Raw genomic sequence first — 23,584 nt, 5'->3', positions numbered from 1 at the left:
AATTATTGGTAAATGTGGGGTCAGAAAACAGTTTAGGGGATGACAGATTTTCATCAAGTAGAAAAGATGGAAGGGAAAATTAGCCCTGCATAAAGATGGTAGGACAAGTAGTGAACATATTTGTGGCAAGAGTGAATTTAACTTGACAAATTATTGATTATGTAGGGGTTAAAAAAAAGCTTTATTTCTTTTGTTGAATTGCCAGTGTTTGAGAAACATTGAGATTATTTCTTCAGCTGATGACACAATAAGGTTTAAGCTACAAAGGCACAGATACAGATATAGGCACAGATACAGATACCTCCTGAGGACCTGGGAAGCTATTAAATTATGACTTTTTTTTTTGTTTTTTGGGTTTTTTTTTTCAGTTAAGGGGTAGGTTTATTCAGTAGACCTGCTGGGACCAGGCAAGGTTGGCACCCCACGTGGCTGGGAAAGGCCTGGGAAAGAGAAAGAGCTGGGAAAGAGGAAAGAGAGAGGGAGCAGAGAGAGCTAGAAAAGAGCAGCAAGAGAGACAGAGAGGAACAGAGAGAGAAAGAGGAATAGAACAGAGAGAGAGAGCTAGGTAGCAGAGAGAGCTAGAAAGGAACAGAGAGAGAGCTAGAATAGAACAGAGAGAGAGATAAGAACAGAGAAAGAGAGCTAGAATAGAACAGAGAGCTAAATTATGACTTATTTTGAGGACTAAGTTATATACAGATAGTATCGATAGCTTTTGGTATTTTATATTACAACTAATGTGTATACTTTCTGGAAAATTGCAACCCAATTTGAATATAGCACCATCAATTTACAAAACTGTGTAGCATTCCCAATTAAGATATCTTCCAACTTTGCCATATATTTGAAGGACTGGCTGAAATACTGTGCCAAGGTTCAGTTGTCCTACCCAGAAATAAGTTATAAACTTCATCAAGGTAAACACAAGAAGGATAAATTTAAAAGAGCTCTGATAACTAAAGTTATGTAATCAGCAACATCTACTGAGAAAAAGATCCACCCAATGAAACCAGACAAAGTCATGCTCTGCTCTTTGATTCCTTTATATCTTTCAAGTCAAAAGGATATCTAAGCAAGACCATCCACAATTGAAAGTGATGGATCAAGAGATTGAACCGATGAATACTATTAAGCCATAACAATAATATATTTGGCAAAATCAACTATGTATGTTTTTGGGAGAGGTACAGACACAAGTAGATTTTCAGAAATAAATGTATATTCATATTCACTAACCAAAACAATGGTGGGGTTTGCCAAATTATTGGTAAATGTGAAAGACTTACATTGTTTGATATGTAGGGTCACAACAGTCTTCCTCCTCTCCCTCCTCCTGCCTCTCTTCCCCCTCCTCCTCCTCCTCCTCCTCCTGTCTCCACTTGAACTCAGGGTGTGGCCCTCCCTGAGCTTTATTTGCTCAAGACTAGTGCTCTACTAATTGAGCCACAGCTCCACTTCCAGTACTTTTGGTAGTTAATTGGAGCTAAGAATTGCATGGAATTTCCTGCCTGGGCTAGCTCTGAACTATTATCGTCAGACTTCACCTCCTGAGTAGCTACGATTACAGGTGTAAGCCCCTTGTGCCCAGCACCTTTTTCATTTTTATATGATGTCTTGTTATTATGATTTTTATTAGTATATGAATACAGTATAATCTCCTGCCTCATAGCAGTCAGGCTCTGACCTCTGTCACTTATGCTCTTCTACTTCAAGGAGGACAAAAGAAATGATTCTAATTCCAGACTCTCCTCCTGTAATCTGAAAAGCCAGCTCTGCTCCTCAGCATACTCAGGACCTTGAATAAGTCCCTCAATCTTTTCAACCCTCTCTCTCTTTACAGTTAAAACTGGATGGTAATAGTTATAGTGGTTATTCTCATTGTTGGCATTCCTGTTCATTCAGATATTTTCTCTCTGAAACAGGCAAATAAGATCAGTTGCTACTCAATGTGCAACAGAACTTTGTTGGGTTAGAAAACTAGAGAATACATCATTAGCAAATTTGGAGGAAGATACTCTTCTCTCCATTTTTAATTCAACTCATTTGCCGTCTGGTTTTGTCTATACATACTTGGTACGAGCGGAAAAATCTCCACATACACAGAAAGCATGCTAAAGTAGCCCTCAATCCATTTTGTTTTCCCTCAGTTTCTTTTAACTATATTACATAACTCTGAAATTGTTCAAACTGTTTATAGAACGGAAACCTTTTGAGAACATATAGGAGGAGATGAGGCTTTGGTTTCTGTAGAGGCAAAAGTGTCCTTCCCCAACTGTTTAACAAGAATTATCTTTCTATGCCAAAATAAAAATTCTGAAACCAGGGGGAATTACACCAGCTATGTTCACATATCATGACTGTAAGGAATCCTAACTGTTCAAGTACAAATTTCACATTTTTGTTTTATAGTTCCAAAATGGTGTGAATTTGAAGAGTCCACCGAGGATTTTTTGTTTTGTTTTATGGTTTTTTTTTTTTTTTTAAGCAAGTCTGCATTGCTGTTGGTTGATTTTGTACTTGTTGGATTTCTTTCACTGAGAGCTCCCTACAGTGTTAAAGAAAAGAAAAATGATGACTTCAACCCCTTGAGGCCTGCGGAAGAATTCCAAAGCTTTATGCAGCCATAGCAGGGGTCTGAGGTCATGGCAGAAAAGCCAGTCTCAGCCCCAATCCTGGCCTGGATAAAAGCTTGCTGAGTAGCCTTGAGCAAGTCACTTCCCCTCCCTCTATTTTTCTCTCTGCTGCTGAGGTGAGGATATTAGCACTCAGCTTTCTCACAAGGGGGTTGAGTGGATTAAGTAATTAGAGAACTAGTCTCTTCCCGTGTAACCCTTTAAGAAATGAGAATTTAATCAAATGATTCTTAAGTGTGCTGAAAAACAAACCAAAAAAAAAAAACACAGTGAGTGAGAGCTACACAGAATTTTGGTTGTAGTACATCTGTGAAATGGAGACTAACCTCTTAATTTTACCTACGCCAGAAATATATTAAAGAATGCATCTTATACTGAAATAAAATTCCTCTCTGAATCATTCCCCCTCCCTTTCTATCACTCTGGCTCTCAAATACACATGCCCTCGCACTTGCTTCTATACAATCTTCTTTCTCATTTGTTTCTATTTTAGAGCACTGCACTTATTTGGTCTCAAAAAGGAATCTTCCAAATAAAATCACCAGCTTTAAAAATGTTTGAAATAATTAGGTTACAAATTCTGGAGGCTTTTTAATGTGGTTGCAATTCTATAACTATCTGGGCATTCCATGTATGGCCCTATTAAATGTACCAAGCACCAGCGCTGCCAGCTGTCAAGAAGCAAAATGAAAAATAGTTTTAATAGCTGCTCTTTGACCTGTTTTATATTTTATGTCAATTATAACAGCACACAACCATGCATAATTATAAAGCATAGATGCATTAAAATGTACACATAATTTGTGTTCTTATGGTAACCATTGCATTAGGTTCTAGAAAACAAACCTATTGTTATAAGTCATTTGCACATTAATATATTAGTATTAAATATCGAAGACAGATTTGTCTATCCATCTGCTCTGAGCGATTGTAAGTAAATATATCTTTTTTGGAGGGGTGGACAAAATCCCTACATAAATACTGTAGGTGCCATCTGTACCGTATATTATAATACAGAGTTTAGCACCATCGTGCATAGCAGCTTCAGCAAAGGCAGTGCCATGTGATTGTCATTTGAATGTCATTTTTAAAAATGATCTAGTATATGGACAGAAGGGGGGATTTTTTTTTTTCTGGCACTGCCATGAAAATTCCTTCATTTGATTATCCTGTGGTTATGGATTTTTTAAAATCGTATTTTTCCAAGGATAAGACAAAAATTATTATTTTAACGCTGGATAAATAAACAAAAAGTTTGCTTTTTAATAGAAAAAAAGACTTGGAAAAATTATATTAAGTGAAGCCAGGCCCAAAGAAACATAGGTCCCATGGTTTTCCTAATTTGCAATAACTAGTATATGTCTGAGACAAGTAGAAAAGGTCAGATAAGTTGATGCTAAATGAAATGAACCCCAAGATCAGTATTCAAATGTTTTTTTCTTTCTTGTGATGGTTTCTAACATATTTAGAAGATGATTTCTTTGTTGCTTTGTATGTCCCTCCCCCATAGTATAACCCCTGCTTTCATTGTATTTGATGTTGGTATAATTTGTGAAGGGGAAGGGCAAAAACAAATTGTTTAAATAGGGATACAGGTGGACCCATTGCAACGATGAGATGTACAAGTAGTTATGTCAGAAAACGAACTTTACAACTTTGGGGGCAGGGGAGGGGGGGGGGGGGCGGGGGGGAGGAGATGGGAAGGGAAGGGAAGAGAAGGGGAAACAAAGGAGGAGGCAACAATGTTTGATAAGAAATGAACTCATTACCTTGCCCATGTAATTGTAACCCCTCTGTACGGTATTTTCACAATAAAAAATTTAAAAAAAAAAAAGAAAAAAAATACTGAAATGCCAGGAGAAGATTGTCTTAAAATATCTGTTTTAGAATAAATTTCTAAAAAATATCCTATCACAACAGTATCCCTGAAAAACAAATGATATTGCCAGAAAATTATCTTCCTCCATTACAGATGAAGAAACCAAGGTTTTGTTTGTTTTCTACTAGATGAAAAGTCAGAGTTATGAAAGAACCATTAGGAAATGCCAACGTTAACTTTTCAGCATTCTGTGTTTAATGGAAAAGAGGCTGCTGGTGTAGAAGGTACAGGAAGCAATACTAGAAAAGGAGACATCATTCCTAGCTTCTAATATTTCACGTATTTCCTGGATGAACATAATTTAGGAGGACGTAAGCCTTCATTCTCCTGTCTACCTCAACCCTGTTTCCCTTCCTTTGATCCATGATTGTGAATATCTATCCAAACTTCATTCAAAGTTAGATCTGGCCTGAGAAAAGAAAAATCAAGAAATAGGTTTGAAAGAGGAGAGGTGAACGTTGAATGAATGATTTTCCAAAACTTGATTAAAACAGATTATATGTTTCTGCTACATTTGCTTAAATCATATTGTTTTTATTGGATGGCCAGGTAGAACTATAACAATTTAGACATGAATTTCTGACCTTTCATTTGAGGTAGTCCACTTTTATTTTTCTTGTTCTTTTATTAGATGTCAGTAAGTGAAGATGTTTTTATTCTATTTGCATGTAACTGGACTTTGAGTTCAGGGGTACTCTTAGTCATCATTTTGATTTCTAGTGACTCCTTAATCAATCCAAATATTTAATAATTGGCAGATCATTACAAAGGTAGTACTCAGATATTTTTAAAGCTTTAATTTGGTTCATTACTAACTAATTTCTCCAGGGTCTTTAAATTTTTTTCTCTAAATGTAGTATTTTTATTTTTAAAAAATCATACAGAAGGAAAGCATTCAGAAGAGGACCTGGGGATAGCTGGCTTTGATTGACTTTTTCTTAAACTACTGGTATGGTATGAATTAAAGAAAAATTGCTCTATGCCAATGAACCCCATGTAAAATTATTATATTTCTGAATGTAATAATGTAGTAATGAAGGAAAATCAAAATAATGGGGAGATAAAGAGATGGATGGAAAATGAAGAAAACATGATCCTTAATAATTAAACAAGAAAGAATATGGTGAAACCCAATTCTACATTTTTACAAAGAATTGACAAAATTCACGTAGTGGGTATGCAAGCACATTAAAATTCACAGTTCTGACCCTCAGTACAGAAAACTCCAGGTAGTTTTAGAGTATATCAATGGTCCCATGTGAACACATGGCTCCATTCCTTACCATGAGAATTATATAGTAGACAAGATTTTTGAGTCCCAGAGGTACTGAAAAAGGACTGGGGTATCACATAGTCAGATGAGAAAGTAGGATGGACTTTTTCTGAGGAATATTGAGATTCATTCTACATGGAAAAGGGCAAATGGTTGCCACCTCATGGACCAAATTACTGATGACTGTCATCAAGATACGAATAATATGATCAATCCTAGAAAATTTATTTATTGATTTCAGCACTGTTTCCTCAAATCCACTTTTACAACCAAAATTTTTTTTTTTTTTTTTTTTTTTTATTTTTTATTTTTTTTTTTAATTTTATTTTATTTTATTTGAGAACATACTGTACAGAGGGGTTACAATTACATGGGCAGGATAATGCATACATTTCTTACCAAGCATTGCATCCTCCTCCTTTGTTTACCCTTCACCTCCCTTCCCAGCCTCCCCCCTCCCTCCCACCCAATCATACCCCCCCTCCCCCCCCCACCGACATTGTAAAGCTGGTTTTGACATGACATTTTGTACTTCTCATTGTTGCAACAGGTCCACCTGAATCCTTAAACGACTTGTTTGTCCCCGTCTCCTCCACATGTTATACTGACATCAAATATAGTGAAAGCAGGGGTTACACTGTGGGGGAGGGACACACAAAGCAACAAAGAAATAATCTTATAAATGCATTAGAAACACATGCATGAAAGAAACAAAAACATTAAAATACATATTTGAGGTTTTGTTTTCCTAACATCACATTATCTGACTTTTTCCGCTTGACTCATACCTATACTAGATATTGCAAATAAGGGAAACCATGGGACCTATGTTTCTTTGGGCCTGGCTTACTTCACTTAATATAATTTTTTCCAAGCCTTTCCATTTCCTAACAAATGGGGCAATGTCATTCTTTCTGATGGAGGCATAGAATTCCATTGTGTATATATACCACATCTTCTTGATCCATTCATCTACTGAGGGGCATCTGGGTTGGTTCCATGTCTTAGCTATGGTAAATAATGCTGCAATAAACATAGTTGTGCTGGTAGCTTTAGTGTGGCCTTGTTTGTGATCATTTGGGTAAATGCCCAAAAGTGGGATTGCTGGGTCGTTGGGGAGCTCTATGTGGAGTCTTTTGAGGAACCTCCATACTGCTTTCCAAAGTGGTTGAACAAGTTTACATTCCCACCAACAATGAAGTAAGGTTCCTTTCTGTCCACATCCCCTCCAGCATCTGTTGTTGTTAGAGTTCTTGATTTTTGCTGTTCTAACTGGAGTGAGGTGATATCTCAATACAACCAAAATTTTTATTTGTTGACCCCACAAATGTTTGACAACTGTGAGTCACTCACTTCAGTTTTTAAAACTATTACTGTTGATTTACTTGACCCATGCAAATTATTATAGGAGTGGTCTTTTTGCCTTCTATTATGCCTGCATATGTAATATGCTGATTTGACAACACAATTAACTGACTTTCAAGACTGCTTCGTTTTTCTACACTTAATTATCCAATCCAACTAAAATTAACTTTTCAAAATAACATTTACATACCAGTTATAAAACTAACTACAAAGAAAGTTATATACATTTTGGTGGATATTTCAGACCAAACTGTTTAAATTGATGGAAGGAACATCTTTGCCATTATATTTAAGAATCTTGGATTTTTCTCCAATTTGTTTTCTTAGCATAATTTCTTTTTCTTTAGTGGAATCTATTTTTTTCCTTTCTATCATAATCTCTATCCTCAAGACAAAGCAACTTCAGTTTAAATACAAAATCCTTTGTCACAAGTACCAGTTAGGAATTGCTTTGTTAATCAATCCCTACTCAGAACACTTTCAATGCTAAAGAATGTCTCTGAAAAAGTATTACAAACAGTATTGTCCTATCACCAGTTGGGTTTACCCACTAAACCCAGTCTATCCATTCATCCATTCAGCATCTCCAGGGCTAACAGGCAATATTTTCACATTTGGCAGGAGTTAATGTCTTAGGAGCCTGGCTTGCTTTTGATATAAGGTGGCCAACATTGATGGAAATGATCTTGGCTTGCATACTGAGAGAGGCAGAGCTATCAATTTGATAGCTAAACTTTTTATTAGAACCAGAAGCCAATTTCAAATGGACAGATCCATCCTCCAAGCAAGCCACACACAGTATACTTCACAGTACTTCAAGTTAGAGGCAGGAGAGTGATAGAATATTACAAAGTATACCTTAAGTGGAGAATACTTACAATTTCAGATCAGATTAAACCATGGCAATAAAAGCATGATTTGGGGAAAAGATAACATATTGTTCTATTTCTTAAAAATTACATGAAGTGCTGGGTGCTGGTGGCTCATGCCTGTAACCCTAACTACTCATGAGGCTGACATTTGAGGCCAGGCAGGGAAATACATGAGACTCTTATCTCTAACAAATTACATAAAGAGCCAGAAGTATAACTGTGGCTCCAATGATAGAGCACTAACCTTGAGCAAAAATAGCTCAGGGACAAGGTCCAGGCCCAGAGATCAAGCCCCAGGAATGGAAAAAAATAAATAAATAAAATCATACGAATTCTCCAGGAATTTCTTATTTGGTAAAAAGGAAATATTATAAAACTATATAATTTAGCTGTCAAGTGATTTTAATCATAATTATAGAAATAATACATCCATTAATATATACTTTAAAACTGTTTACATAATTATGTATTCTAGAATTCACTTGATCTCCAATGGAAATTTGGAGTTTCATTTAAATTCTGTAGTTGAATCTGCCAATTTATGCATTCTCAATACTTCTATTTACTTTATGGAAAACTTTTGCTGTTGTTGTGTTTGTGGTAGTAGGGGTTGTAGTGTGTGTGTGTGTGTGTGTGTGTGTGTGTGTGTGTGTGTGTGTGTGTGTGTGTGTGTGTATATGTCCATACTGGAGATGGAAGTCATGTCCTTGTGATTGCTTAACAACTTCTCTACCATGTGAGCCATGCCCCTACATGTTTTACTTTTTACTTTTTTGGATAAAGTCTCAAGATTTTGCCTAGGCCAATCTTGGACCAGATCTTCCTTCTTCTGCTTAGCATAGCTATGATTACAGATGTATGCCACCACACTTGGCCTTGAATTTATTCCTTTAGGAAAACCTATGTGATACTCAAGTAGAAACATTAAGAAAATTGTAGTTCTTGTTTTCAAAAACATCACAACCAAAAAGATTTGAGTACTACTCAGTGTCAAAAGCTATTTAAAAACAAATACTACTTACAGAAATAGTTATTGAGCTCTGCATTGGCAGGTGTTCCACTCTGTGGGCTATCTTGAAGAAGAAATAAGAGATTCAAGTTAACATGAAAAATAGCTCTCAGCTTGGGAGCTTTTGTGATTTTTTTAAAGTCTGATTTTTTTTCAGGGTAAATTTAAGAATAGTATAGAAAGGCCTGATTAACCTAAGAGATGATAGATAGATAGATAGATAGATAGATACATACATACATACATACATACAGAGAGAGAGAGGAAGAAGAGGAGGGGGGGGAGGAGGAGGAGGAGGAGCTGCATTAAATATCTGCATTTTCAAAGCTAAGGAAATTAGGCACATGCTAAAAACCTGGATACTCAGAACACACAGATGATAGATAATGTCTTATTGTAAGGCCTATATGGTAAGAATGACAAGACTTAGTCTTCTCACTTTGGACACTCCTTTGGGTTTGGACAGAAAATGAGACTGAAGAAACCAAGAGGCTGGTTCCAAGACCAGCAGAATTGGTCAAGGTAGTGTCAAAGGAACTGCTCAGTGGCCTAGCTATAACAAGGTTAGACTAGGCTGGGCCAAACAGTTGCAGACAAAGTGGATCCACAAAATACAGATGGCTTTAGGGAGCTGCTGTGCATGCTGCAGAAGATTTCATTCTTCTTTAACATGGTGGCCAGCCTGCAAGGTTCTGTGGGAGTCCTTTCCCCTTAATCCACACTGCTCAATTGTCACAAAAGCTTGTAAACAGGAGCCTCCATCAGTTACCTCAGAGTGGTTTGAACAAACTAACATCATAACAAGAGTGTTTATGGAAAAATGCTTAAGCACTGAAGCAGAAAGGGCTTAGCACTGATCAGACCTCTCTTCCACCTTTATTCTTCACTGTTCACATTGAAATGCAAATATCAGCGCAGGGTTTCCACTGGCGTGCCACTCACAAATTGAAAAGCAGTTTTTATCTATGCAAATGTAAGCATGGTAATTGAAGTTAATCAATCAATGCTAGCTTTCACTAAAACCTTGAACATGATTGAATAAAGTAATTATCATTCAGCAGAAAATGATGAAGTTGTAGACAGCATGAACCTTATTAAAGGAGGATTTTGAGTCACAATGGCTTAATTTAGCTAACAGCCTAGACTTAGCCCAAGAAACATACCTCTCTTGCTGTCTAGAATTGTTTTAGGATGAAACAACAACAACAACAAAACAGTAATGGGGTTGAGGGAAGGTAAAGGTAAGGGTAAAGGAGGAACCCTCACTACTATAATTTTTATAGGGCTTTGATTAATAAAAAAATACTTGTAATGATACAAAAGAAATGCCATAATTAGGATCTTTTTTTAAAAAAAATTAAGATCTTTAAATCAGTAAGCAAAGATTGTTTGGACATGTTTGATAAGATAGCTACAACATGTTCTTGGTATTATTATGTCTTAACATAAATGGAAAAAAATACAATGAGCATCTCAGAAGTTCTTTAAAAAAATAAAATTAGAGGACTATTTCCTCCCTTAAAAGTAATCTATTGAGATTTTGTACACTGAAGGACCACTCTTAAAAATATAATGTACTCTTAAATTGAAACTCCTTTTATACAACTACTTAAAGTTAAAAGAATTAAAAGCATGGTGAAGACATGCTTTGTATTTTTTTTTGTATTTTTAATTGTTTTCCAAATGTTGCATTTTGCTTAGCCTTTGAAATATTTCAACTTTCTGTAGTGCTATACATGCTTTGATTTATAAAATCAATCCATCAGAAGGTGTTTTAACATCAGCTCCAAGATGCTTTCTTCCTAGTTTCTTCATATCTGTTTTTCACTTCTGATATGTTTTCTGAGGCTTTACAAACAAAAGTATTTTATTTAATCAGTGTCTAGTACTTTAGCTGAAAAAATTATTTCAGGTAGCATAAGGGAAATAATCCATCTCTGCAAAAAGTAATCAACAGTTAGTGTGCAACATAATGTAAACTGATTATGGAAAAAGGCTCCATTTAGCTTTTTCCAATGTATTTTTGAAAAACAAGGTTAACTAGCAATATTTAGATTAAAGTAGCCCAGCAGGGTATAGGGACTCTTAAGAACCTTCAGTAATTCTATTGGATTCAATTAGATTGAAAAAAATTAAAGGTCTGTAATCCTGGTAATATTATTGTATACCCTGAGGGAAGTCACTTCCTCCCCCAACTCCATTTTGGTGAATATATTTTGCATTTAGTGTATTTTGAATAACAATTTGTCAGATTAAAGCTGCATTCCCAACTGAATAACTTTAAATACATATCTATATATGTATGCAATGATTCTTAGCTATCCAAATTTCCTAAAACTTCATTAAGTTCATATTCTATCACCTGCATCATTAATGAATCAATTAGGTGACACAGAAACAAATTTCTATGTTTAAAAATTGAATGGATTAGATTATAAACAGTTATGAAGCTTATTTGGTACACATTGTCTATGAACATAATTGTCTTATCTCTACTATTTAAAAGGTATCTCCTTGTTTATTATCTTTATTTCATCCATGAAAAATTTAAGTATCAGAGTGACTGTAGCAAAGTGGAATTAAAGTGCTATATAAAAATAGTTAAGTAGAACCAAAATGTCATTTTTATTTGGATAATAATATGCATTGAAGTTATGATATTGAGTCTTTACCTTAAATGCCCCAACAGCAGCGAATGAGTCCTTCTTGCCTTATATGGTTATTCCTACTGCAGGACCAGTCTAGTACATAACTCAATACATCTCATTTTCTTAATTCTATTCAGTTATGAAACTAACAGCAGCAAGAAAGGACCACTATTTCTGGTCATTCTCTGCCACAGCCTGGAGTTGGATTTTTTAGAAAAGAAAGAAAACTCCTAAACCATCATGCAAATCAATTGCCAGCATATTCACAGAATGTTACAAAGTATAAGCAACATTTGTTTTATTGTCCTTAGCATTAACACAGAGTAATAAAAGAATCCATATAACAGCAGTAAATAATTTCCCATTGCATAATATATATACTTCTAGGAGGCCTGATTCCTGATGAAATGATTTTCAAACTTCAGAGGAAAAGACAATATTTTAAGTAGAAACATTCTACATAGTTATATTTCTGTGTGTGTCTCTGTGTGCACACATGTATTTATTTCCCTAACTGACCTGTTCAATGTGTTTCAATGCACTATTTATACAACTGCAGAGTACAAAACAACTGGATAGTCAAAATGCTAAGAAGCTATTCATTATGACAACTGCTGATTTTCTCACTGCTGAAAAGCACAGAGAATATCAAGTTTTGTTAAGGGACTTTTGCCTTGCTACTCTTGTAAACTCAAAGGGAACTATGAGAGTCCCAATGCTTGTAAGTTAAAATCTATTTGAAGCATGTCAATACTATGTATTTTTGTTCCAAGAAATGTTGCACGTTCAGACCTTCCCCACTGAAGGTTTTCTATTAATTGAGCTCTCAGACCAATAGTGGGCTCTCTGACTCTAGCCTTCACTTGTCTACCATAGCTGTGATGGTTAAAAGCTTCTCCGGTTTGTCACAGAGTTTAATATGCACCCTACATAATTATGCAGGATTCACTGTGCTATCAAACTGCAATTCAAATTAGTTCAGGATTAAAGGCACAGAACAGTACTGCTTCCTTAATTGCATTGTACTGTGCTGATCACATTCAAATACCCATTACTCATTCCCTCTGTGGAGCAATAAGTCAGGGGGATTAATATTCAGGCAGGTGACAGGGCCAAGCCATTAAAAGGCAGTTATGCAGAAAGCATGGCTGGTTTTATTCACGTTAATGAAATCAGTGAAATGAAACTGTAATAGATTTATCAAAGCTCAGATGGATTTGCTGTAAATCAGTTTGATTCAAGCAATCAAACTGGACAATAGAGATAGTTTTCAGTCTAGCAATGGGTGTCAGAAAGCAGCATGTGAAAAGTGCTGATATTCTTCATGTATGGATTTGATATCCACCTCGTGCACAGGCCTATTCCCAAACCACTGCTGCTAATTTTTTTGTCTTTTGAACTAGGTGCCAGTGGCTGATAAAACATACAGCATATCATCTTAATACAGCACTTACACTGTTTTTATTCCTCATTTTTAAGTCCTTCAGAACATCAATTCATTCTGATTGCTGGCAGGAAAAAAAAGGGGGAAAGGAAAGTATGGTAGAGCACACATTAGCATTACTGTTCCTCTTCTGTCCAGGACAAGAATGTAACTTGGGCAAGGGCAATCCTACACAATTATCACAATGTCCTCTCTGCTAGCACATGTGCCAAGGGGAAAAACAGTCATGCCCTACTTTTCAAGAGTGATAGACTGGTGTAGGGACTTTAGAAGCGGAAAATTTACTTTTGTTCTGGGCCTAATGGAATAATTTGGTATCCATTAGAGGGCAGCATAAGAACAAAAACTAAGCTCAGCAAGGAAGGTATCCCACAGATAGACAAACACCTCTGCCAAGGTAAACTTTTCCTTGTAGTCAGTTTCCCAGTGTAAAGCCAATGAATGGAGAAAACAAAGTAACAGAGAAGAGAGATGGGAGAGGGGGAAAAAAAAAATTGACCTTGAGAACAGCATATGCAATTTAGCTTTTGTGAGTTTTCATTGCAAACTCCCTCTGCACCTCATCCTTCTTTTTAGAGTTAAAGTAGACCTGCTCCTATCTCCAGCTTAATGGCCTCATGAGATTGTGTTTCTGTTGGGACTGCACGGAACTGTGAAATAGTGATCTGGATTTTGTTTACATAAAAATATGCATAGGGATAGTAGCTTATACTGCAACTACTCTAATTGGTCTAATTTTTAATTATTAGAAACAAATTGTTCAAGAACTAAAGCCAGTTTTTAATGATCCAAAACAGAAATAAATGTTCTAGTCTATTAGTGTCCTATATGGAATAAATCAATATTAAAGCTAATTAACCCTTTTCAAAGGCATTTTGTCCAGGGTTTTATTTAATGGTTCAGTGCTGCTTAAAGCACGGATCAAGCTGGATAAGCACCATTTAAAAAATGGCCCATTCTGAAAACAGTTTAGCAGTTCACTATGATGAATATATTTATCAGGATAAACTTCCTTTTTAGGCTGCATAAATAACCGACCCATGGTTCCTAATATGATCTGACAATAAAACAGAAATTAAGAGCAAAAGACAAATCTTCCCATTTAATAACATTACAACCTAGTACCTGGCTTCATTTATTACTTTTAACAGTATTTCTTTTTAAAAATTATTTTCAGTTTTGTTAATTTTATGCATATTACTTTTACTGATTGGTAGGACAGGGCTGCATATACTCATTCTTGAAAATTTGAGAAATGGAAACCTATGATTTGTCCTTTTTGGGAAAAGTTATGATTTTTTAATAGTGTTCAAACACATAGTGCAAAGCACACACCTTTCAGGATATAAATGACTACTTTGATATATGAAACTCAATGAAAATTATATACATTATTTAAGGAACTCAGCACTCTTCCTCTTTTGCGATACTAGCAATCACAGGGCTGACTTTAAAATCAAGCTGGGTTTTTTTTTTACTTATACAATAGATGATATATTTGGTAACAAGTTAAATACTCCACCATTCTAGAAGAATTAATTTGTAATAGTATGAAATTTTGATCAGCCTTCTGTAAAACCAGAGTTGTTTACCACAAGTGTCTGACTCCGACACTGGGGTGCTAGGATGGTGGGGTAGAGGATGGTAATTTATGAAAACATGGTACACTATAATTTTGCCATTTTTCTGCAATAAGGATGGCAAATGATTCATGGGATAAAATGAAACATTTCACTGTCATTTCAATGGATTTAAGATTTACAGCATCTTAACTTGGATAGGAAAACTCCATATGCATAAAAATGAATTGTAAATCAATTAATAATGGGGATGCAAACAAAAACTTGAATTGAAGCAACAATTTAAAGGGAAGAAGGGCCTATTCACTTTTACTTCCCTTTTTGTGGGGATAGGTGCCACCAAAGAAGGAAACACTTGCTTAAGAAAAAAAAAAGTCAGGTAAAAAATGAACCCATTATGTTTAGCTAATTTAGGCAAGCAAAAAACAGATATTTCTATATTGGACTTGAAAAAATAAAACTAACAAAAAGAAAGAGGCTGAATTTAGGACTGTTTCTGATTCCAGAATTACTAACAAAAGTCATTCTGAGCTTTAAAAAAGAAAATTAGACTCAGTTTCTAAGATCAAAACAAAGAAATCTTATGAGTATGTGTGTGTATATATATATGTATATGCACATATATATGTGTACATATATACATATATATGTGTACAGATATATACATATATTCATATATAAATGTAAAACCACTCTAATTTAAGATTCATAGCACCAAAACTATTCTGTTATAGATACTAGGGCCAACAGAAAAAAGAATTCAAATGCATATGTATTTTTAACACCTCTAAACTCCTTGACACAGTGCAAGCAAGCCAAGCAGCCAAGGAATAAAAGGAAACTTGGTTCTAAAGGAGTCATTTGCCTGGAAAATGTACAGGGATGCTCTGCTTAAGATATAAAACTGGATTTGAATGGCTCAGAAGTGTAACTAGCTGTACTATGTGCCAAGATGTAATGTCCAAGACAGGTTCTAGGCAATTCAATCTTCCTCTCTGTTCACTGACATTATATACTAACCATAACTATAATTACAAGTAAAGGATATAGACTGTACACTCCCTAGATTCAGGTAGCTCCAACAAGAACACCTCCCATACGGTATAATAAACAATTTAATTCAATGCCAAGAGTGGAGAACCCAGATAGGCCTAATAATTCTGCTAAAGAAATATATTGCTTCACTTGGAAGGGGAAACAAAGGAGGAGGCAACAATGCTTGATAAGAAATGTACTCACTACCTTGCCCATGTAATTGTAACCCCTCTGTATGGTATTTTCACCATTCAAAAAAAAAAAAAAGATATATTGTTTTTTTTTTCTGGACTAGGTGACAAAAATATAAGGGTATCTATTAATTTTCCCCCCAAAGTACCCACAGCTCTTACCACAAGGACCCGCACATCTGCCGGTGGTATCATCTAGGCTCAAATACATCATGTTCTGTGCTTGCATTTCACAAAATCGGTTGCTAATTAGAGACCTAAACTACAAAGTACACAAATGGCACAAATGGCTCATCATTTCTGCCTCCTATACAGAAATTCTCTCATTATAAGGGTACCAGATCAATTTAAAACTTCTGTTGCTTCTTACCTTCACAAGTCAAATTCCATCATGTGAAAATCTGACACTAGTGATAACACACTATTGACAGTCATTGCAAAATATTGATGCTATATCATGTTTCACTTTTTTATAACCATCAATTTTACACATTTTGAAAACTGGGGACAATCTTTTGACAAATTTGAAAGTACTATCAAATTTGATAGGCTAGATCAATGAAAAAAAATGTTTTGAGTTGCTTATATGTTTTCTTCCAGGTATTCAACTAACAGTTCATTGTTCAAGTCTGCCTGGGAGGCCTGGCTTTGGATAGTCTATTCCATTTCAAAGGACCTTCAAAAGCTCACAAATGCCTTTGAGCACACCAAACCAGAAGGCAGCACATCTAAAGCACAAAATGGAGAACATACTCCATGGACCTGTGTAAGTTAAAACCTATTAAAAAAAAAAGGGGGGGAGCTTATAAAATTTGCCCAGTGTTAAAACTGATAACAGTTTTACTGATTTACTGACAATGAGAATATATAGCACTTTTTTCTGTCAGAGCATTTATCAACACTTGGCAACCCTGCACTAACTTGACATGTAAGATGATCAAAATGGATTATGTAATCTTTCCCATTCATTTCTATTGATTTTAGTTATGATAAAATTCATCAGTGTGCCTGGGAACTCTGAGGCTGAAGGTTCTATTTGACAAAAAAAGGCAAGGTGGGGGTGAGAGGGGGAGGAAAAGAAAAAGAACTCAACTGAGTTGTAATAGGATAAATGTAAGCTCAGAGTAGGATTGCACAAATACAAAAATCCAGCCCTAACGGCTCCAGCAACAAATTAATACAAATATTTCATTCTGGTAGTCTCATAAGATTACATCTGTCTATGCAGAGATTTCACCTTTGAGACTCAATTACACAATTCCAACTTTGAAGATTAACATATCATTGAAAAGTAGTTTATGAAAATATTTTCAAACTTAGGAAAAAAGACTTCAGGAGTAATTAAAATTATTTGTCTAACTGCAAGGAATACCAAAATGCCAGCAAATGGAGCATTTTAATCAGTTTTATTGATTCATGCTTTCAGTTCTTATTCAGTTAAAAACAAGGCACATTAAATACATCGTCTTATTGCTCTATAAATGCATGCAGCTCATTCTGTATATCAAAAGTAATAAATAATGGCAATAAAATACCAAGACAGTTATAAAAATGACAATCCAGCCTCAAATATAGTATTTAACAGTCCAATCTAGAACAATAACCCAATACAATACATAAAAGTGCCATGTATGAAAACATGCAGTGTATATACCCATTCAGTACTGTGTTTATACTTGATATTCTTTGAAAAGAAGCAGAGCTTGTTTTAATTCCCTTAAAAAGTTGACACAATGCAAATTGTGCAAGTTACACTCTCATTGACTTCATATGTGATTACATTCAGAGGCAAAAAATCTTTATAAATGAATAAAAAAAGAGGGAAAGAAAATCAGTGATGAACCTTATAGTATGTGTAGTAAAAGTCAGAATAACTTTTTTGTTTTTTACAAAAAAGGAAGATACCTATTTTGAAACAGACAAAATCAAGCCATTTATAAACTAAGGCAGAATAAGAAGCATGCATTTAATTGTAGAAATCCTAATTACACTCAGTACAAACTGATCAGAAGCAAATGTGCTGCAGCAAGATGGACGTGAGGCAGACGACCTCACTTTTACAAATAATCCAGCATTATCATTGTTATGACTGAACTGGAGCAAGTTAGAGTAGCCAACTCTCCAGCACAGATGAGGTTCCTTCACCTGAATCCCTATAAAGGCTCTTAAAACATTAATGACAAAAAAGTAAAAATAAAACGCAATCCCTAGCACCCAGATATAATCCTCAACAGAATCACCCAACACCAATTTGTATGAAAAGAAAGAGAGAAAATAAGGAAACAAAATTGGTTTGTGTTTAGAATGGTTTTGAAGGGGTATTCCTCTATTTTTTCCCAATTTGCTTAAACCAGGTAAAAAAGTAAGAAAGGGTTAATTAAGAACATAGAGGAAAATGCTAAGGTGCTCTTATTCACAGTAATGGTTTAAAAACCAGTGTATTTCCAAAACAAGTCTCTGGGATTGGTGAAGGAGCGTGTATCTTAGAATTAAATTATCAGCCTTAAGCAAAAGCATAGATGCTCAAATCGAGAAAATTGCACTCTTCTTTGTCCTTATAGGAACTTCATTCACAGCAAACGGCATAAACAAGGTCTGTTTTTCAAACCCAGGTCTGCCCAAGCCAGTCACACTTTACATCCCATCCCTACTGTAACAGATTCAGGGAGGAGAAAAGTCACCGTTATCTCGATCTAACTAGAAAAAGAGAGAGAAGGAGAGAAAAAGAGAGTACAATGTACAAATATTGTGGCATGTCATCTGGGATGTTTTAAAAGACAGCTTTGCTACCTATTTAGTGTCAGTAGACAAATTTATTGTCTCAATAGAAAAACATTAAGTTTCAAAAGCCACTAATGTTTCAAAAGCCACTTGCTTCCATTCATTAACAACAACAACAAAATAACAGTGTAAAATTTTACTTTGAACAACAACAAAAAAAATCACAGTGATACCTGGGGATATCACTTAGTGACAGCAGGGAATATCTAACTGTTTTAGATTTACTTTAGGAAGTGGCAAGCATCTAAACTTCAACTAAAAATAAATGCTGTCTCCCCAAGTAGTTTATGCTTGCTTCAGAAATGATGGCACAAATAGGTAAATAAACCTCCTAGTTTATATTATGGCATAGAGTTTTATCCACAAAATTCTATTGTGTTGACATAAGTAGAAATAATGGTACATAAGCATGTTATGTACTCATTTACAAAACTAGGACTAAGTCTATGCAATAAAAATCTGCTGTGAAATAAAGTGATCTATTTCTCCCTATGTAGAATCTGGTCTTTTTAAAGAAGTACATAGTTGGCTTTGAAAGAGGAAACACAGTGCCAGACTTGAATGAAAAAGCCAAGCAAGAGCACAATGTCCTGGGTTCAAATCCCAATATCTAGACAAGTAAGAAAGAAAGAAAGAAAAATAGAATGAACAAAAGAAAGAATGAATAAAAGAAAGAAAGAAAGAGAGAGAGAGAAAGGAAAGAAAGAAAGAAAAGAGAGAGAGGAGAGACAAAGAGAGACAGAGGAGGAAGGGAGAGAGGCATGGAGGGAGGAAGGGAGGAAAGGAAGGAAGGAAGGAAGGAAGGAAGGAAGGAAGGAAGGAAGGAAGGAAGGAAGGAAGGAAGGAAGGAAGGAAGCCAGAATGTCATTTTAACTCAGTGTATTATTTGTTAAATTCAATGCACAATGACTTTTATTTTTGTTGCATTGTTATGTATGTTTTTAAAATATATATCGAGAATTTTTCCACTGAGTACAGAAAGAAAAGGGTTTTTAACAAAGAGATTGACCTTGGATATTGAAGTCTTGTGCCTTATTTTAAATGTGATTATAATTAAAGAACTCTATTCTTTGTCATTTTATTGTCTGTTTGCAAATACTGTCAACAAAGAGGACAGGGTTAATAATACCTGCTGCTGTAAAAGTTAGGATCTAGATATTAAAAATTGGGTCATTGTATTATTATTATTTTATATAAAGATTGGAAAGATTTGGACTCATCTCATAAAATTTAACTTGCCACATTGAACACTGGCTTTTGAGTAAGAAAAGCCAGGATCTTCCTGGCAACACTAATAGTCAAAAGAAAACCAGCAGTGACTGGGGAAAAAAAATGAACTGCTGAGATGAAACTATCACTGTAACTCTCAGAAAATGTCAGTGCTATCCTTATCTTATACCTACGATTCTGGAAGCTTTCAGAGCTTCACTCTGAGACTTGTAACTAGATCTAAACTTTTTCTTTCCCTTAGCCTTGCTAGGCATGCCCTGGACGTAAAATTGTGCAATATTGTTCAGAAGAGGGAGGTAGACCAGTTGGAGGAAAAAAAGGACTGCAAAGTTGCCAGAAATGCTATCATTTTAATAGGTCATTGTTTTAAAAAAAAAAATGCTATCTACAAGCTTAACATCCAGAGCGTGGTATATGTCACAGAATTTTTCCCACTCTTTTTTCTTTTTCTCTTTCTGCCAAAATATTCTGCCTCCAGAATTGATTTAGAATAAGTGGATAAACAGAAAGGAAGAATGTCAAGTCTAACAGGTCACAAAATGGATACAAAACATCAAATCAATGTGCACTGAAAATGAGAAAATACACTTTTTAGAAGCTCGACTGAATGGCAAGTACAAATAAAGTATTGGCAAATTACGTTGGCAAATATACCAACACCCAAAATTTTGGAATGTTTTCCAGTGTTAAAAAAAAAGCTACCACAACCATGATGTTAAATTGATTTAAGTCATCTCTGCTTGCTACATCATAATTTGTCATTTCTGTGTAGGTTGGCTGTGGATTTTACTGGTCAGACTCACAATCCTCCACCACTGCGGTCCACCGGAATTGGAACTCTTTGGTCCAGGTTTTCTTCTGCAGTTTTCATGAGTATAGCAAGTCGGCTTCCAGATACTCTTCCCTTCTGAATAGCACTCATCAGCTTAAAAAGAAAACAGGCAAGAGATTCAAAAGGTAGGCCAGCTCATTCTCTCCTTGTTACCCTTGTGGCAGTCAAAAATAGGTGATCTATCAAATGCCACAAAATACTAAAATACTATCAAAATACTATGGCTCCAATAAGAAGAGGAACATTTTTGAACATGTCAAAAAGAGAGGAAGAGACCAAGACACATCCACTGCTGAAAAATAAAATAAAATGACATCTATCCTGCAAATCAGCCTGCCTCCAAAAGCATATCCCATGTATCACTCTTTGTTCCCTTAGGATACCTAGGGTATATCTTTTAAAGCAACTTCAAATATTGGATATTTAATTCTATTTCTAAAAATCTCCAAACAGGAATTCAGGGATTGAACAAAGTCAAAGCAAGACCTATATTTAACTTTAGTTTTTTTTAATGTAACTGTACTTGACTGTCACCTAAATCCAAATTCTTTCAAGACTTTTTAAAGTAATTTACATACGAAGTCCTTGAAAATAGACCCAGAGATCTGCCCTAAGAATTAAAAGCACTCCAGATTTTAGTCAATTCATTTTTAGCCAACTGGATAAAATCAGAATTAGTCTTGAAATTTCATGCAGTCAGTGGGCAGAGGTCTTTACTCTGGAAAGCACTTTGCAATTATGAGCTTGAGTATATTGTTCCTTTTATTATTATTACATTTTCACATTGAAGCGGCTTTAACTATTTACTTTTCCTGATCTCATTTCCCCAATCTGTTTATCTTAAAAAGAGTGGAGTGGAGCAGGAACTAGAGTGGGAAACTGGGGGAAAGTGAAAGAAGGAGTGATATTGTCAAAGAAAGAAATGTACTCATTACCTGATTTTTGGAAATGGTAATGCCTCTGTAGAGCACCTTAATAATAACACTAAAGTTATATTTTAAAAAGAATACAAAAAATCTAAATATTTTAGGGTTGCACTTGGAAGTATATTTGTAAAAACAAACAACAGCAACAAACAAAGCCCCTCAGCTCTGCAAGTAAGTCAGAAGTATCTGCCCAGGGGCTAGGTCAAAATTTGGTGACCTAATTAAAAGCTGTTTCACAAGCAATTGCTTATTACAGGTGGACTCCTACATGACATGACATGGAAGTGTCATTAAAAAGCCCAAACCTAGACATAAAGTCATGTCAAACAGGCTCTTTCTGAAGACTTTCTATATTAAAAATAAAGATCTCTAATAGCATAAATGTGGGCTCTTACTCTTCGGCAAAATATTAAAACAAACCCAAAAATAGACTCTGTATCTGATGAATCATGCAATATAAGCAATATTGGCATCCTTGCCAGAACAATTTATTGTATATTGTTTTATCCCTGATCTGGAAAGACCATGGAAGTATATGAACAGTAACAAGACTGACCAAGCTAGGACTTTCTTTCAGCCAAAAACTGTAAATCATGGACTAACCTCCCAAATGTCAAAGTTTTCTTTAAATATTACATAAATGTAAAAGTCACATTATAAGAAATACATTTGAGTCTGAATATATTTTCCGATACATACAGTACTTTTTAACTTAGAAAATTCACTGTATGTCTGTACTTACATGGAGAATAAATAATCTCTTTCATTTAGAATTGAACAAGAAACACTCAAATATTTTTAAATGCTACAAGAAAAACTGCAGATGGTTTAAATTATTTTCTATGTGTTTTACTTTATTACAGTGAAGAATATTACCTAAAACTCAAACCACATAGCATATCCACAAAATTAGATTCCTATTGTTTCTTAAATCCTGAAATTTTCAAACCAAAATGCTGTTGTTTATTTACAATACACATGAAGTGAAGCAAAAGACATTTCTTTGAAGAAAAGTACTCTAACATTCTGAAACAAATAATAAGATATTCTCCAGGAAACCAACACCAAAAATATTCATTAAATGACTTCTAATTCCTACCCATAAATTTAAAATTAATTTAAAATGTGCACTTAGTTAAACTGTAAAAGTTAAAAGGACTAAACATTCATTTTTGTAATGCTGGACACAGCCTGTGAAAATTTTCTGCATTTAGATTCAACAATGCTCTTATCTGCAGCTCATCTCCAGAGAGACAATTACCATTTCCTTTGCCTTGATCTTGTTTGTTTAACTTGACACACTGAAGAAAGGGCTGACATTGACCAAAATCCCCAGCATTAATTTATTTCATGTTCAGCATTCATCATTGCCACAGTGCAAGCAAGGCCTGGCATTCATTTGAAATACCTTTCCATGAAACCTTCCAGAAAAAACCTGGGTGCTTAGTTTGAAACCAATGCATTCTTCAAATGATTACAGTCATATAGACAGCTACAAATAATATGTGGATTTTTTGCATTTCCTTTAAGGAATTTTTAAGGAATGATGCCTAGCAACCAGTTTAAAGCTAAAGTAACAAAACTTTTCTCCATGATTACAAAGGTCAAACATATGACACTTCAGTAAATTGAAAATTGGCAACCAAAATGTATAAATTATATGGGTCTTCAGCCCAGAATATGTAAATTTCATTTCTTCTGTTTTCCTTGTTATTTATAACTTAACAATCTAATAATTATATTCTCAAATAAATATGATTCTTGTAATTTGTAATTTGTTCCATGAAAACAATATACTTTCCAGCTGGGCATGGTGATATATATTTATAATCACTGTACTCTGGAGGCTGGGGAAGAAAGATCAGAGGTTCAAAGCCAGCCAGAGC

General features: G+C 35.0%; 1 protein-coding gene across 3 annotated transcripts in view; it reads right to left on the bottom strand.

Annotated features, from left to right (window-relative positions):
* Positions 1-19,926: 19,926 nt before the first annotated feature.
* The window catches only part of Gpd2 (glycerol-3-phosphate dehydrogenase 2), a 156,202-nt gene continuing 152,544 nt past the window's right edge, over positions 19,927-23,584 (bottom strand). For all 3 annotated transcript variants that reach the window (XM_042683534.1, XM_042683536.1, XM_042683535.1), the window contains one exon: positions 19,927-20,865. In XM_042683534.1, coding sequence (XP_042539468.1) covers positions 20,740-20,865 — 126 coding nt within the window. In that variant the 3' untranslated portion in view covers positions 19,927-20,739. The remainder of the gene's footprint in view (positions 20,866-23,584) is intronic.

The sequence above is a fragment of the Dipodomys spectabilis genome, unplaced genomic scaffold (assembly GCF_019054845.1).
Source record: "Dipodomys spectabilis isolate Male_0828 unplaced genomic scaffold, ASM1905484v1 ptg000081l, whole genome shotgun sequence".
Lineage (NCBI taxonomy): Eukaryota > Metazoa > Chordata > Mammalia > Rodentia > Heteromyidae > Dipodomys > Dipodomys spectabilis.
Note: the sequence above shows the minus strand (reverse complement) of the source record. Positions and strands in the feature narration are given on the sequence as shown.